We start from the raw sequence: 14,099 nt of genomic DNA on the forward strand, positions 1-14,099 counted from the left end.
CAACAGAAAAACATACATGAACAATAATAATTCTTTTTTTCTCTAAATAACATGAAGTCACCGTTTGAATAAACTATAAAAATAATAAGGATGAATTCTCACAACGGGTCAGTTTTGCGTCGTTTCTTCCACAAAATCACAAACCGAATCAGTTAGCAATTTTCTTAAACAGTTACATTAGAATAAAAATGATAATAATAAAAAAAATCATCACGCTTACTTATCAACGTAAAAAAATATATATCCAGTCTTTTTCCGTTGTTGTTGAACTTCTTTCAGTGAAGTCAATTTCGCTTTGGAATCATCAAAGCAAAACCATTCGTTCTCTTTCCAATCATAAACATCAGTAATGTAATGTCCTAGCATCGCATAAAAAGAGACAAAAATAACTACTACTGATATTAACACAGCAACTGCTTTATTTCACATTACAATTCTTACCAGTTTGACAGGACAATCCTATATGATTTACTACAGCACAAAGTTTGTATGAACGAGGCAAAAATCCTTCCTTAAATTTGAAATTATGAAAAATATTTAATATATTCTAGTAGGAATAATAAATATATTTCAGTATATAAATTTCACTTGTTCATTTCTGAGAAGTTCTTCATCTCCCGGGCTGAGATTGTTAGTCAAACCGTTCAAAGATGCACCGTCAAGTTCGACACAATTCTCCTTTGGTTGATCTCGCTGCTGCAATGACCAAAAAAATTTCCATGTAAAAAAACATAACAAGACGCAAATACAACAACAACAACAATAATAATAATAATGGTAAATAAATAAGTAAATAAACTTACACTTTCAATAATGCTCAGACGAATTGCCTCGGTCAAATCTTCTTCAAAACGCTCATCAGTTCCAACAATCAACGATTCAGATAGTTCTGATTTTTCGGAACGACGACGTTTGGAAGAGGAACCACTGCTGATGCTCGATTCTTCATCTTCTTGCCTGCATTCGACAACATCATCCTTGGGCGACAAGGCGAACATGTCGAACTCATCTTCAACGGCCGCTTTTTCACTTGAAAATAAAAATTACTTTTTTTTTATTATTTAAAAATAGAATCTAATTAATTATTGAACATTAAAAAAGTAGAAAAAAAATTATAAATAACACACCAACCTGTTGAAATCTTCGCCTTGAAAAAGAACTTTGCTGTTGCGCAACATTATTCGCGACTTCTTGCTTTTCTCTTGATCATCCGTCACATGGTACGGATAAGCTTTTCTACAAAACAAATGCATTCATTCACACAAACATACACACACATTTATTTATAAAATTTCCAAAAATTAAGAATAATAAAATAAGATAACATTATAATTATAATAATAAACTGCAAAAGTTACTTTGCACTGAGTGTCAAATCTGCAGAATCGACTGCGTCGGAGACACAAAAATCACGCAATGTGATAAACAGTGGAATCGAAATGACATTTTCAGCTTTTCGTATTTCACTTGATAACCCGTTAAAGTAATGTCGTTTCACATTGATCACAAGAATTCTAATAAAATTTTTAACAAGATTAAATCACAAAAATAAAAAGAAAAAAAATTTTTTTTTAAGAAATACAACTTACCTAGGCAGTCGAGTGATTCTACTTTGTGCAAATGCTTCATCACAGTTGCATTTCTCGCAATGGCGATTCACTGTTCCATCGGCAAAAAATGCTTCGACCAATTTTTGCAAAGAAAACGACTGTCTAAAATATGAATTTGGAGCAAAATTCAATGTACAATAAATAGCTTTTTACAATTTGCTGTGCAGGTCTAAGGGTAAATCAACAAATTCCTCTTCACTGCATGTCGTATGTCCACATCTAAATATTACAAAATGTACATTGGATAAATTTACAACCGATGACATGACTATCTGATTTGACGAAGAAAAGCTTACTTTGTGCATTTACGATAGGAGCAAATTGCAAAGGAAAAATTACGAAATACTGGATTGGAAATTTGATTTTCAGGATAGGATTTGTTCAAAGCCCGCACTTCATCGTTCAGCTGATTGATCAGTTGCAAGATGAACTCTTGCGCATCCTGAAATGCGCATTTGAAAACTCCAGCTTACATTCAGTCATGAAAATAAATTTAAATAATACATGTTCTGAGTCACCATAAAATTGGCGAGCTGTCGAAGCGATCTTATTTTTCACTGATAACAAAAGATCCTTCTTATTAACAGAAAGGTCACCGTTCGAACCACGCAACAAATTCGACAAATGGCTAAAATTCCATTATAGAAAAAAAAATAAATACACATGTAAAATTAAATGAAACTTAATAAGAAATTATTTAAAATGACACACTAACATTAAATCAATGTTAAAATAATGCTTTTTAACATGTAATATCAAAAAGAATATATACTTAGTATGAGTCGCCTTTCACACTTTTTATTTGAAATCATTAAATAAAACACATTTCAGTTTATAATGCACATTCACGAACCAATTTCATGTTAAGTTTAAAAATTCTCAAATTTCTGAATAAACTACGAATTAAGAAAATATAAAAATCATCAACATTACTTCGTATTAAATAATGTTAGCTACAGTATGATATGCATTATTTAACCGTTCGTCATTTAATATAAAATTGTGCATATATTCATGCATTTTACTAACTAAAATCATTTCAAGTGAATCAAATAGTAATAAATTTTACAAAAAACGAAGCAAACTAAATACTTCTTTAATTACTAAATACAATTAACATAAAAAATGAATTCAGTTTTCTCTAAAAAAAATTTCCCCTTGAGCATCAAATAAGCGCTTACTGTGGTGTCAAATTTAGCATCAGCATGAAGCCGCTTTCGCGAAAAACAATGTATTTAAATTAGAATTTTGTAGTGACATCAATTAAAAATTATTAATTTAATTTTACAGATATGTACCATTTATAACTCAATTCTTTGATCCCATTGAGATTCTATAAAGCTAATTTTTTTTCTCACTAAATTCTAACAATTTGATTTATAAACAGCCAATAATCAGAATGCAAACCTCAGTAACGAATCAGGCTGCAAAAGAAGTCTACTCTTTTCGTAAGCACGCCATAACTCTTGAGCAAATGGTTTCTGATGCAACAATGCCTGAAGAATGGCATTCATGTAACAGGTGTTGCCCAGATTGGAAAATCTGTGTACATCAAAAGTAAATTCACAAAAGTATAAAAGGTATAAAAATAATTCTAGAGAGTACCCATATGGTGACTGTTCTTCGTTAGCCAAGCGTCTAGATATCCGACGAGTAATGTAGTAAGGTCTTTTCTCGCTTTTCGATACCGAAGGACATCGTGGTCGTTTTAAATGGGATGATGGTGTTTCGGCAATTCTGAAATCACCACACAAAACTATCAAGCTGCTGCAAAACATTTATCGACAGTTCAGATTACAAAATTGGCATGTTCTCTTTTTCAGTAGCATCCTGCGTCATTGTGGAGATCACGTCAACTAATGATGCATTAAACCTAAACAGTAAACAAAAGAAAATTTTCTCCAATAATTTCCCATCAAATCAATAACATCTTCAACGTACTCATTATTCAGCACATCATCATCATCTTTATGATTTACTTCGGAATTCGGCAACTGTTCTTCCAATTTCTATATAAAATTTTTCAAGTTTTTAAAATAAGAAATAAAAATAAACAACATTTACACTTTGATTCGAATTTTCAACAGCTTCTATCTGTAGTAAAGGTGCGTGAGAATCTTAAAAGTTAATAAAAAAATACTTTAAAATGTATCTTTTGATATGATCATTTTACTGTTGCTGTCTTTCATAGCAGCGATGACAAAATTGTGCAATTTTAATAACTGGTCATATGGTAGTTGGATGAAAGCACAAATTTCGTTAACAAATCGCAAACGATAATAAGCAGTATTCTCCAAAACTTCATCTGGAACATCTTGAACTGAACAAAGCTGAAAAATAATTCACAAATTAAAAATTAAAAAAATAATTAAGTTTTAAACGACGTATCATGAAAAAAGCACGAAATTCGTAATTTAAAAGTGTACCGGATATTCTCTAAATGCATGGCTGCTTTCTATTTTCAGTCGCAAATAATATTGAGTTGAACTGGATTTCGTAAAAAATGTCCAATCACCAGAAGTCCATTGAGTAGCAAAAAAACAGCCCGTCATGCGCACCAATCCTTTAAATACTGTTTCAGCCATCTAGTTCTTTCACAGGCGAATTCCAATTCTAAACATCAGAATGATTGGTCGTAAACAGAAATTTCATTAAATAAAAATCTATTTTACACTAAAAAGGTTTTATAATAATTATATAATATAACTTATTCAAATTAAAAATTTCATGCATTATCAGTTGTAATAAATAAAATAAATAATACGTACTTGGAGGAAAATATAAATACTAAAATTATTTCACAAAAAGTTATTGCTGCATTGATTTCTTTTCTAATACCATGGACGGATCTTTAGTTATTTTTAAAAACCTGCAATTTATTTAAATACATCGCAACTACCAGTTTTGAAGAAAGTACAGTACTAAAGATTTAATATTAAAACGCCGCTTCATTCTACCACGCCTGAGTTTGTTTACTTCTCCTACTTCAAAATACATTTAAAACAATCTAATTATTTCAATGTTATAACTCATGAAAATTTAAATCTAGTTAATTTAACAATTAAATGAAAAATATTTTAAGCGAAACGTGAAAAATAAAATTTGTTACAAGCTACAGTAGATTAAATGCATTCTTACAAAGCAGTAGAATATTTATTACTTAAAACAATAATTTTACTATTATAAAACATCAGAATAATACTATATTCAACGGAAAATGTCATAAAACAATAAAATTTTTTGTAAAAAGAAAAATAAAAGCAAATAAAGAGTTACAGTATGAAAATAAAAAATAAAGTTACAGTAATATAAAGCCATTTTTTTAAATAAATTATTTGATGCCACTTAAAAAATTTTTTAATGATATTATAAAATTTATATTAAATTTATAGATTGTTGTGTTTTTTTTTGTTTTACTAAAAAGTTGTCCCAAAAGTTTTTCATTTCCACAGAAATTGTAGCATTATTTTAATTATAGTTCATTGTATAAAACTTTTTTGCTATATTTTATGCTTTATTTATGTAATAAACAGAAATGTCACACGTGATTTCTCAAATTTAATTTAATTTAATTTAATTTTTGATATTTGAATTTATTTTTATAACCTTGCTTTTCAAAAATACAGTTAGTTCAATTGAAAAATTTTATCACTCTCTTGCAATTCAGTACTCTAGTACATTTCGCAGACATTACGCATTTGTTTATTTATTATTAATTTTAAATTGATAAATTAATCTGTCTTAAGTGAATATATGTAGACCTAGTTTTTGTTGGGTTGTATTAATTAGTAAATTAGTTAATCAGTAGTATGCTTCCACTGTGCGAATATTGTAGTTTACCAAATTGATTTTTTTTATTTTTTAAATTTACATTACATATTATCAGTTCTATGAGGTAATGAGTCTTGAAACTTTCGACTATTCATTTGCGCTTTTTCTGCTTTGGTTGAAAATTGGCACAACTTGAAAGATTTTTATGCATATGTGATTGATTGATTGTTGGAATAGCTGTTTGCTCAGTTTTTATTCATTTAAAAGTATAATTTTTTATTTTATTTTCAGTAATTACACTATTACAATTATTATTAAAAGTGAAATGCAGGAAAGAAGTAAATTTTTTAACATTGGTGATAAGTGGCAATTTATTTTGTCTCTTGCATGATAGGCCTGATGAAATGATTTCACTAGTTTGAGTTAATATTTTATCAAAATCGAATCTAAATTGATTAATCGATTAGTGTTTTCCATTTATCAATTGTCATAAAAGTTCCAACTTGAGCATGAGCAAAATGTGGAATATTTACCATATAAATCTTAATTATAAGGTAAACATGATATGACGCACTTTTGGCGCAGATTCTTACTTGCATGCCCTGGGGATATGAGAAATTTTGAAATTTATGCTTGACTGCAATTTGATGACAATTTATAGTGGAAAATGCTTTTCAAAATTCGACGTCAAAATTAAAAATTAATTTTGAATGGTTTGTTTGCTTTCATTTTTAATCTATTAATAATTATATTATGGCTGTTTTTATAAATGGAATCTAGTTTTGTCGAAGCTTGTTTTCTATTTTTAGAAAAAGAGCCGCTTTGTAATAAAGATTGTTGAAATATGATTTTTAATAAAACAAATAAAACAAGTTAGCTTCCATTTTACTCCAATTAATTAGTTTGAATTTCAATTTTGAAGCGAGGCGTAAAAAGCAATCAAAAGTAACGTATGATTTAAAATACTGTTAACATTTACTTTTAGCATTGACATTAACTAAATGGCAAAGCATCTGTATATCTAAACTTATCATATGATAAAGCATGATTGGGAATTTTTTCTGCAACATTATGTTTACTTTTGTCATGCAAGCTTAAAAGCTTATCAATTTATGTTTTCTTATCTGAAATAGCAAACAATATTGTGTATTTTATTTTTGAAAATGTTCGTTCATGTTATGTGTGAATATAAAATTAATTGTCAGTGATGTTTTAATTCTATTTATTTGTCAGTTATATTACTCAGCTTCACATTTGATGAATTTCAGTTGTGCATGATACTTTTACTTTATAGGTAATTTTGAATTATTTCAGCTTTTTCCTCGGTGCATCTTTGTTGCCATTAACGGTTGATTTCATTTTCATTCTAAATATTTAATTTCTACTCATTACTTTTTTTGTTGCACAATAATTGGCATGGCTTCAAATTTTTTGAAAATATTTTTATTATTTAACTGGCTTATTACTTGTCATTTTTAATTTTTGTAAAAGAAGATCTGAAATTAGAATGCAAGTATTTGCATTGAATTATTAGAAAAAGTTTTCTTTCTTTTGTTTGTATTATAATTATTAATAGCTTTGTGGTATTATAATTATTGTTGGTATTATAATTATTATTATGCTTTGTTGGTATTATTTATTAATATAAAATATTATATTTTTTCAAAAGATTGCTCATAAAAGAAATGTTTCCAAGTATGTATCCCATCAAAATATAGCTCATTATTATTGAGATTAATGCATACTGGTTATGATTGATAACGTTCATCAATTTGTCTCATCAATCTTTATTTTTTGATATGTTCGAATTTATTCACTTCCAACTTTCATTCCCCATTTTATTGTATTTTTTTAAGTTATTGTTTTAATTTTGCTCGAAGCTTGCTTGCTTTGTTGAAGTTACATTCAAAATTCATAGCTGCAGTATTTGAAGTAGCTAAATTTTGTTTTTCATCAAAAATGCAGTTTCATATTACGCTTATGTTTATTGTTCACTTTGTTGATTACGCTAATTAAACGGATGATGCTTCAGTTTTAGAATGTTTTTTTTGATATTGGAATTGTTTTTAAAAAAATAATATTTTATTTTGTGTTATAGTGAATTTTTATTGTTTACAATATTTTATTAGTTCAAAGAGTTCAAGTAAATTATTTGGAAGCGTGAAGCATTAGTAAAATTGTGAACTTTCTGTTCATTCAAATATGACTATGATTGTTGATATCTGCAGCAATTCTTTGTAGTTTAATTTGTTATTTTGGAAAGGATGAAAAGTCGTATATTTTAATTTTAGAAATGGCACCGTTGGTGAAAAAAGATTTCACCATTGTAGATTATGTTATATTTGTTATATCTTTATTGATCCCCGCTGCCATTGGTATTTATTATGCTTGCGTTGGCAGTAGTCGAAAAACTGCCCGAGAAGTGCTGATTGGATCGTCGTAAGTGCAGATTAAAAAAATTAGGGGAATTTATTCAGAAATGAAATTTATGCAGAAAATTGGGCATTGTTCCCGTCGCTTTGGCTTTGATAGCAACATACATGTCTGCCATTTCTATTCTCGGCTTTCCGGTTGAAATTTATCAATATGGAACAATGATTCTTTGGTATGAAGTTGCTTATTTGATTGTTTTTCCTTCGGTCGCTTTCATCTTTCTTCCCGTCATGTATCCCTTGAAGCTGACAAGCGTCTATGAGGTTACTCCATGTCACGCAATATTCGATAGTAATTATTTTATTTTTTTTTTAATATTTTCAGTATTTGGAATTACGTTTCAACAGAATTGTCCGTCGAATGGCGTCGTTGATTTTTTGCTTTCAAGTGGTAAATCGAAATAAAAAAATTACGAAAGTTTCACAATATATATATATATTTAAATAATAGAATCGCAGTTGTTGTAGTTTTTATATCTGGCAGTTGTACTGTACGCTCCTGCATTGGCGTTGAGTTCGGTAACAGAACTTGGCATAGCTACGTCAATGCTAATAACTGGCTTGATTGCGACATTTTACACAACTCTGGGTGGAGGCAACGCGGTAGTCTGGACAAGCGCTTTGCAGATGTTGTTGATTGTATCCGGCGTTCTGGCGGTAATCATTGCTGGTTCGACTGAATTGGGCGGCATTGGGCATCTTTGGCAGTTAGCTGATCAAGGAAAGAGGATACAATTTTTCGACATTCGGGCTGATCCTCGAATCCGTCACTCGTTCTGGAGTGTCATTATTGGAGGTTCATTTACAATATTGACCTTGTTTTCGGTAAATCAGATGGGTGTGCAGCGCTATTTCACCATGCCAACTTTGAAAAGTGCCCAACTGATGCTGCTCTTCAACATCCCATTGAATGGATTTTTCATTTTTCTGTTCACTTTTGTGGGTCTAATCCTCTACGCTACTTACCAGTGGTGTGATCCACGTTTGTACGGTTTGATCGATAAAGCTGATCAAACTTTGCCATTCTACGTCATGAACAAATTATTCCACTTGACTGGCTTACCGGGGCTTTTTGTCAGCGCGTTGTACGGTGCTGGACTGAGGTAAAATAATTTTACATTCAGTACAGTAATTTTGTAAGCGTTCTGTTCATTTTTTTTTCTGTTCAAGCACGTTAGCCAGTGGATGCACTGCTTTGGCGACTGTTTTGCTGCAAGATATTGTAAAGCCGATTTATTTTACCATTCGTCAACAACAACTGCCAAATAGTCGATTGTTATTTGTTTCTAAATTTCTTTGTAATAATATTTTTAATAATCTGTTGATAATTTGTTCTTTATTTTATGTTTTTTGTGCAGCTTGTTCAATTGGACTGGCAATTATTGGTCTAGCTTTTGCTGTTGGTTCTCTGAAATCAACTATCATGCAGGTTGGTAAATTTTTAAGTTATTCACCTAATTGAAACAAAGCTACATTTTGTTTTATTTCTTTTTAATTTGATTACAATTTCGCAGATATCTCTGAGCATTTTTGGTATTGTCGGTGGTCCACTGCTTGGCGTGTTTATTGTCGGCATGTTTCTGCCTTTCTGCAACTCAAAGGTTAGAAAATTACTTTAGTATGATATAAAGTAGTTCGATCTATTCAAATATCGAACATCGATTTTATAGGGAGCGATGGTTGGGTTAGTAAGCAGCTTGATCGTGACCTTGTGGATTGGTTTTGGGGCCATTTTTCATGGAGTTGTGCCTGTGCTTTTGCCCATGAATACTCTGGGTTGTACAAGCAACGTAACAATAATGAATGTGACGTTGAATATGTCAAATTATAATGAAGTTTATTCCATTTATGGTGAAAGGTATGTTGGAAAGGTTCTTTTGTGAATTCAAAAGTTCAAAAGGGCTTCACAAAGCATATAAATAAGCTTTAGTACAGTGAAGTTCCGTTAAGCCGCGGTCATCGGGGACAAAAATTGGAACCGCAGCTTTACTTACAATATTGATAAGCAGGTATGTTTTGGTCAACTGTATACATTGATCCACATATACAAAATCTACTTACTAATGCGTGAAAAATCGAAACGTCCGATACAAATTTAGTTCTTTGGAAGCCAATTAGTTATTTTCATTTGCTTCTTAGCTTGGTAAAGGGCAGTTTTTGCTTTCCGCAACATCGTATGGGCTTGCTGCATCTTTACTTGTTCGTCTTGCTATTCATTATAGTCTGCTAAGACTTGCGCAGCCTTTATAGCCTCTATTATAATTTAACTTTTTAATGCATATATGCAGATTCCTGAGATTGATCAGCGTACTTTATAAGTGCCTTACAGCGTAACAGAAAAAATTACAACTGCATTAGTCAGCGACAAAGTGCTCCAGTTTACAAATCTTTTGCTTGCAGCTAGCTGTAGGGCAACTATTCCGTGTTGAGCCTGCTGAAAAGAATTTTCACAAACTTTTTATGAAAGTAAATTTTCCAAAAGGAAGCTACTGAAAAAATCAACCGATTTCATAGCGGCGACATTAAGTGTTTATAAAGTGGTAGTGGGGTCAATTTTAGCCCCTCCCCCTTGGTAATTCGAGGGTCAACAAACGGCGGCGGGTTAACGGAACTTTAATAATATAGCATTGTAAAATATGTTTATTATGCAGTTGTCTGTTTATTACTTTTAGCGGTTCTTTGATTGAATTTTACAAGATATCTTACCAGTATTACAGTTTTATTGGCGTTTTGGTAACCATAATTGTTGGAAGCATTGTCAGCGCTTGCACAGGTAATGTTTTTGTGCTATTAATGGAAGATAAATTTATTTAATCGTTATTTTAGGGTTTTTGAAAGGTGAAAAGGTCGACCAACGTTTGATTTCTCCGATAACTCGACGACTGTGTCCTTGTTTTATAAAGTACTACGGAAATATTGAAGATTCAGCGATGGAGATGAAATCAGACAAATAATTCTGGACACTTAGGATTTTCTTATTGATAGAGGACATTTTCATTTAATTCATGATGTTCTATTCTACGTATTTTACGTTTCTTCAAAGACAATGCATTATAGAGTATTCCTTTAAAAATATACAGAGTTGTTATTTTTGAACTAAAAGTAATATAATGGTAATACATTTTTTCACAAATGATTATCAGTTCAAATGCTATCTCTTTAAAGATTATAACTGTTTATTTACTGATGTGTGCATCATATCTACCTCCTATCTATTTATTAAAGTAAATGCATTATGAATCACCTTGTATGTTGTACATGTATGATGATATAAATGGAATGGTCTCCAACTGTCCGCACTTATTTTCCCCCATTTTCTCTCATTGTCTGTTTTACGTTGAACACTAGTTGGTAGATAAATTGTGCAATTTCGTTAGTTTTTTGACGTTGATCTGTTATTGGATGATGGGTGTTTTATCAAAATCTGACCTTTGACGTTATTAACTTCATTAATTTATGATATAGGCCAAATTGTAGTGGTATTTTACATTAGTTTTGTAATAATATGTTACTTTTTCTTTAAAAAATTTTTACTTCTTTTACTATCTATTTATTTATTTTTTACTTTTTTTAAAGTAAAACGTATTCGTCTTTAAAGGGAATGCTTTTAATAGACTTCACAGTTTCTCATTTTACTTATTAAAGAAGATCATTATTTCAGGTGAAATAAAAGTGAAAGGGTTTTCAAAATTTACCCTGATCAGCAAGCAATATTTCTCGTAAAAAATTCAATTTGGAATGGTATGGATGGATGTGGGTAGTAGTTCTTTCTCTAAACGTTTTTAATCGATTTTAATATTCTTGACCAAACAAAATCCGTTGCTTCAAAATGCATATTTAACTGAAAATTATGCCAAGCAAAATTTTATCATGTAGCTGTAAAAATTGTGCAAACCGCCTGAAGCAATTGAATGCTACTTAAAAGAGCCATTTCTTTAGAAAGCAACTTACGAATTACATATTAGCTAAGAATATAATGTGATTTAGAGTCGTCAAAGTTGTTGCTTTTCATTGGCAATTAGTTTGCAAAACAGCCAGTATTTCGCTTTCTCTGAAGTAGCCACTTTTTTCTACTGAATCTGCTGCGCCATCTCATGGGAATATTCAAAAAAAAAACAACTACAGTCTCACTGTTCGCTGTATCTTTTTATTTGGAAACTGAAAATCTATTGTTATGTTAATCACTGAAATAGATTTTTAAATTAAATAAAAAACACATGCAAATAAATTTTATGTTCTACGAAATGAAAGATATTATATGAATTCATTTTTATCAACAATATAAATTATATATCAACATAAAAATCTGAATAAATAAAATTATTGCAGGCCTGTACTTTTTCTGTTCTTAATAAGCATTCTTAAGAAGAAACAACATTTGCAACTGAAATTGTACATCCATTGCAAAATCTCTCCGATAAAAAATATAAAATCCATCACTGAAAACCTTTTCGCAAATATCCTTCTGCATAATTATACGACCAAACTTACAGTTGATATATGCTGTCCGCTTCTCAATTACCAACAGCACAGAAATAAAAAAGTTGAAAAGTTTCAGATATGAACTTTGTACAGCATTTTCGAAGTCCTAAATATGTGATCTATCAAAATTACTTTTTGAAATTTTTTCTCAACAATGATCCACCATATGCCTTCCACAACCAACATAACTAACCGATTTCCAACATTTTCACCCTACCAAACACAACTTTCTGTATCTAATAAAACTATGATCAATGTAATTGCATTTATGAAAAGGAAAAACACTGAAGCTACAAAAGTAAACTTTCATGAGCATTTATTATAATTTATTATCCAGATATCTTCATTCTGATCAAAAGTTCATTCCAATCACTTGCAAAAACAACAATATTTTTGGGTTAAAATATTAAAATTTAATTATTTATAAAAAACACAAAAGCTAGGCCTATTAAACAAGGCTTAGTCTAACCAATCATAGCCATAAGTGAAATAACATGCAAATTCAGCATGTGAAGATAAAAAAATGGGTGGAGTTAAGTTCAGTTAAGCTACATAAATTTCTATTCTTCACTTTTGCTACCACCCTCGTCCGCCAAACTAATCATCATAATGCTGCTACCTCTTATAATCAGTTGCGGCAAGTGTCGCTTCACCAATTCCACATTTGAGCTTAACTTTTTGACACTTTCGTAGCGCATTCGATTTGGCACAGTGTCCAACGGAATTTTTGAACCTTTCACAAAAATGCGTACACATTTTCTGCGGTAATAAATTTCATCAACATTTTCCACAAATATATTCCAATGTTTGTCATATGCGACCAATATCCCGCACACTTCGCGTCTGAGACCTGTCTGTCCTCGGATTTTCAATTTCACTCGACGTCTTTCCCGCATCCAGCGATCCAACCGATCAACAACTAATGCACTTTTCTTAGTTTGCAGTATTTGCAAATTGCGTTGCGGTAAAGCGACTTTTTCACATTTCTCTCCCAATGATGAGTCGTATGCTTTTAACAATTGAACAACTTTACCAAATTTTGATATCAAATTTTCTTCCCAAGCATTTAAACAAGAAAATGTCTGAACAAACGTTTGATCCGCAGCTTCTCTTGAAAAATATACCAGTGCTGTCTGAGCAACAAATCCAGGCAAAAAGATGTCTGTTTTCCTCTTCAGCGAATCTTTCTCAGCAGTAGACATCATATTTATAGCTTCTCTTTACAACGCGAGCTGGATTTCCTAAATTCGTGAATAACAAAATAAAAGCTATAATTAATGCAAATCATTCTTTTCATAATAACCAAATCAATATTTTTCAACGCACAAACACGATGTCACAAAATGATATGCAGCATAAGCAACGAAATTCAAATAAAACATTGAAGACAACTCTAAATATTCCTCAAGTTTGTGAAAATATAACAGAATTTAAGAAATTGTTTCTGAAAAGAACTAACTTCACATTTCTCTAATGGAAATTTCATTTAAAATATTGGCCACCAAAAAAGCTCACAAGGCGAATTATAAATTATGCTCTCTTTCTCAATTTATTCGAATTAGATTATTTCATTTTTCAAACAAAATATTATAGAACAAACATACACAAAACACAACTACAACAAACTTACAACTAGGGCAAATTACATCACAAACAGAAGAGAATAACATGCAATCTAGAAAAATTCACAAACGTTTACAGAAATTTCAGGATATAATTACATCAAACCAAAATTTTAGCTATTGAATATGCTTCAATCTAAAGAACTGAAACAAACGCCTTCCTTCTCAATGGCAATATATTG

At 30.6% G+C, this 14,099-nt stretch overlaps 3 protein-coding genes across 3 annotated transcripts; 1 reads left to right on the forward strand and 2 right to left on the reverse strand.

Moving 5' to 3' along the window:
* Nucleotides 1-418: 418 nt before the first annotated feature.
* Nucleotides 419-4,195, reverse strand: Tsp_11439 (ubiquitin carboxyl- hydrolase superfamily). The gene is made up of 16 exons (XM_003372956.1): nucleotides 4,037-4,195; nucleotides 3,784-3,940; nucleotides 3,675-3,727; nucleotides 3,552-3,619; nucleotides 3,409-3,483; nucleotides 3,216-3,347; nucleotides 3,018-3,152; nucleotides 2,115-2,238; nucleotides 1,907-2,052; nucleotides 1,764-1,829; nucleotides 1,590-1,712; nucleotides 1,359-1,514; nucleotides 1,132-1,236; nucleotides 804-1,029; nucleotides 589-696; nucleotides 419-511 (listed from the first exon to the last, which is right to left on the reverse strand). Exons 1-16 carry the CDS (start codon nucleotides 4,193-4,195, stop codon nucleotides 419-421), a joined length of 1,926 nt encoding a protein of 641 aa, XP_003373004.1.
* A 924-nt stretch (nucleotides 4,196-5,119) lies between these two features.
* Nucleotides 5,120-10,767, forward strand: Tsp_11440 (sodium-dependent multivitamin transporter). Its single transcript, XM_003372957.1, has 20 exons — nucleotides 5,120-5,154; nucleotides 5,673-5,719; nucleotides 6,304-6,331; nucleotides 6,696-6,729; nucleotides 7,051-7,076; nucleotides 7,511-7,524; nucleotides 7,673-7,820; nucleotides 7,876-8,077; nucleotides 8,139-8,204; nucleotides 8,282-8,916; nucleotides 8,984-9,081; nucleotides 9,172-9,242; nucleotides 9,328-9,414; nucleotides 9,484-9,671; nucleotides 9,754-9,822; nucleotides 9,953-10,034; nucleotides 10,214-10,279; nucleotides 10,373-10,414; nucleotides 10,523-10,586; nucleotides 10,640-10,767. The coding sequence occupies exons 1-20, from the start codon at nucleotides 5,120-5,122 to the stop codon at nucleotides 10,765-10,767; spliced, it is 2,130 nt and encodes a 709-aa protein (XP_003373005.1).
* Nucleotides 10,768-12,855: 2,088 nt separating this feature from the next.
* Tsp_11441 (putative LSM domain protein) lies at nucleotides 12,856-13,500 on the reverse strand. Its single transcript, XM_003372958.1, has one exon. It carries the CDS (start codon nucleotides 13,498-13,500, stop codon nucleotides 12,856-12,858), a length of 645 nt encoding a protein of 214 aa, XP_003373006.1.
* Nucleotides 13,501-14,099: the final 599 nt, after the last annotated feature.

Source organism: Trichinella spiralis (genome assembly GCF_000181795.1).
Source record: "Trichinella spiralis strain ISS 195 chromosome Unknown Scfld7, whole genome shotgun sequence".
Lineage (NCBI taxonomy): Eukaryota > Metazoa > Nematoda > Enoplea > Trichinellida > Trichinellidae > Trichinella > Trichinella spiralis.

Coding starts and splice junctions, on each gene's coding strand:
- Tsp_11440 (XM_003372957.1), top strand. CDS start 5,120: ATGCTTTATTTATGTAATAAACAGAAATGTCACAC. Junction 8,917..8,983: donor TTGTACGGTGCTGGACTGAG/GTAAAATAATTT, acceptor TTTCTGTTCAAG/CACGTTAGCCAGTGGATGCA. Junction 9,415..9,483: donor TGCCTTTCTGCAACTCAAAG/GTTAGAAAATTA, acceptor TCGATTTTATAG/GGAGCGATGGTTGGGTTAGT.
- Tsp_11441 (XM_003372958.1), bottom strand. CDS start 13,500: ATGATGTCTACTGCTGAGAAAGATTCGCTGAAGAGGAAAACAGACATC.
- Tsp_11439 (XM_003372956.1), bottom strand. CDS start 4,195: ATGGCTGAAACAGTATTTAAAGGATTGGTGCGCATGACGGGCTGTTTT. Junction 3,484..3,551: donor GATGATGTGCTGAATAATGA/GTACGTTGAAGA, acceptor TTTACTGTTTAG/GTTTAATGCATCATTAGTTG. Junction 1,030..1,131: donor CAAGGCGAAGATTTCAACAG/GTTGGTGTGTTA, acceptor TTTATTTTCAAG/TGAAAAAGCGGCCGTTGAAG.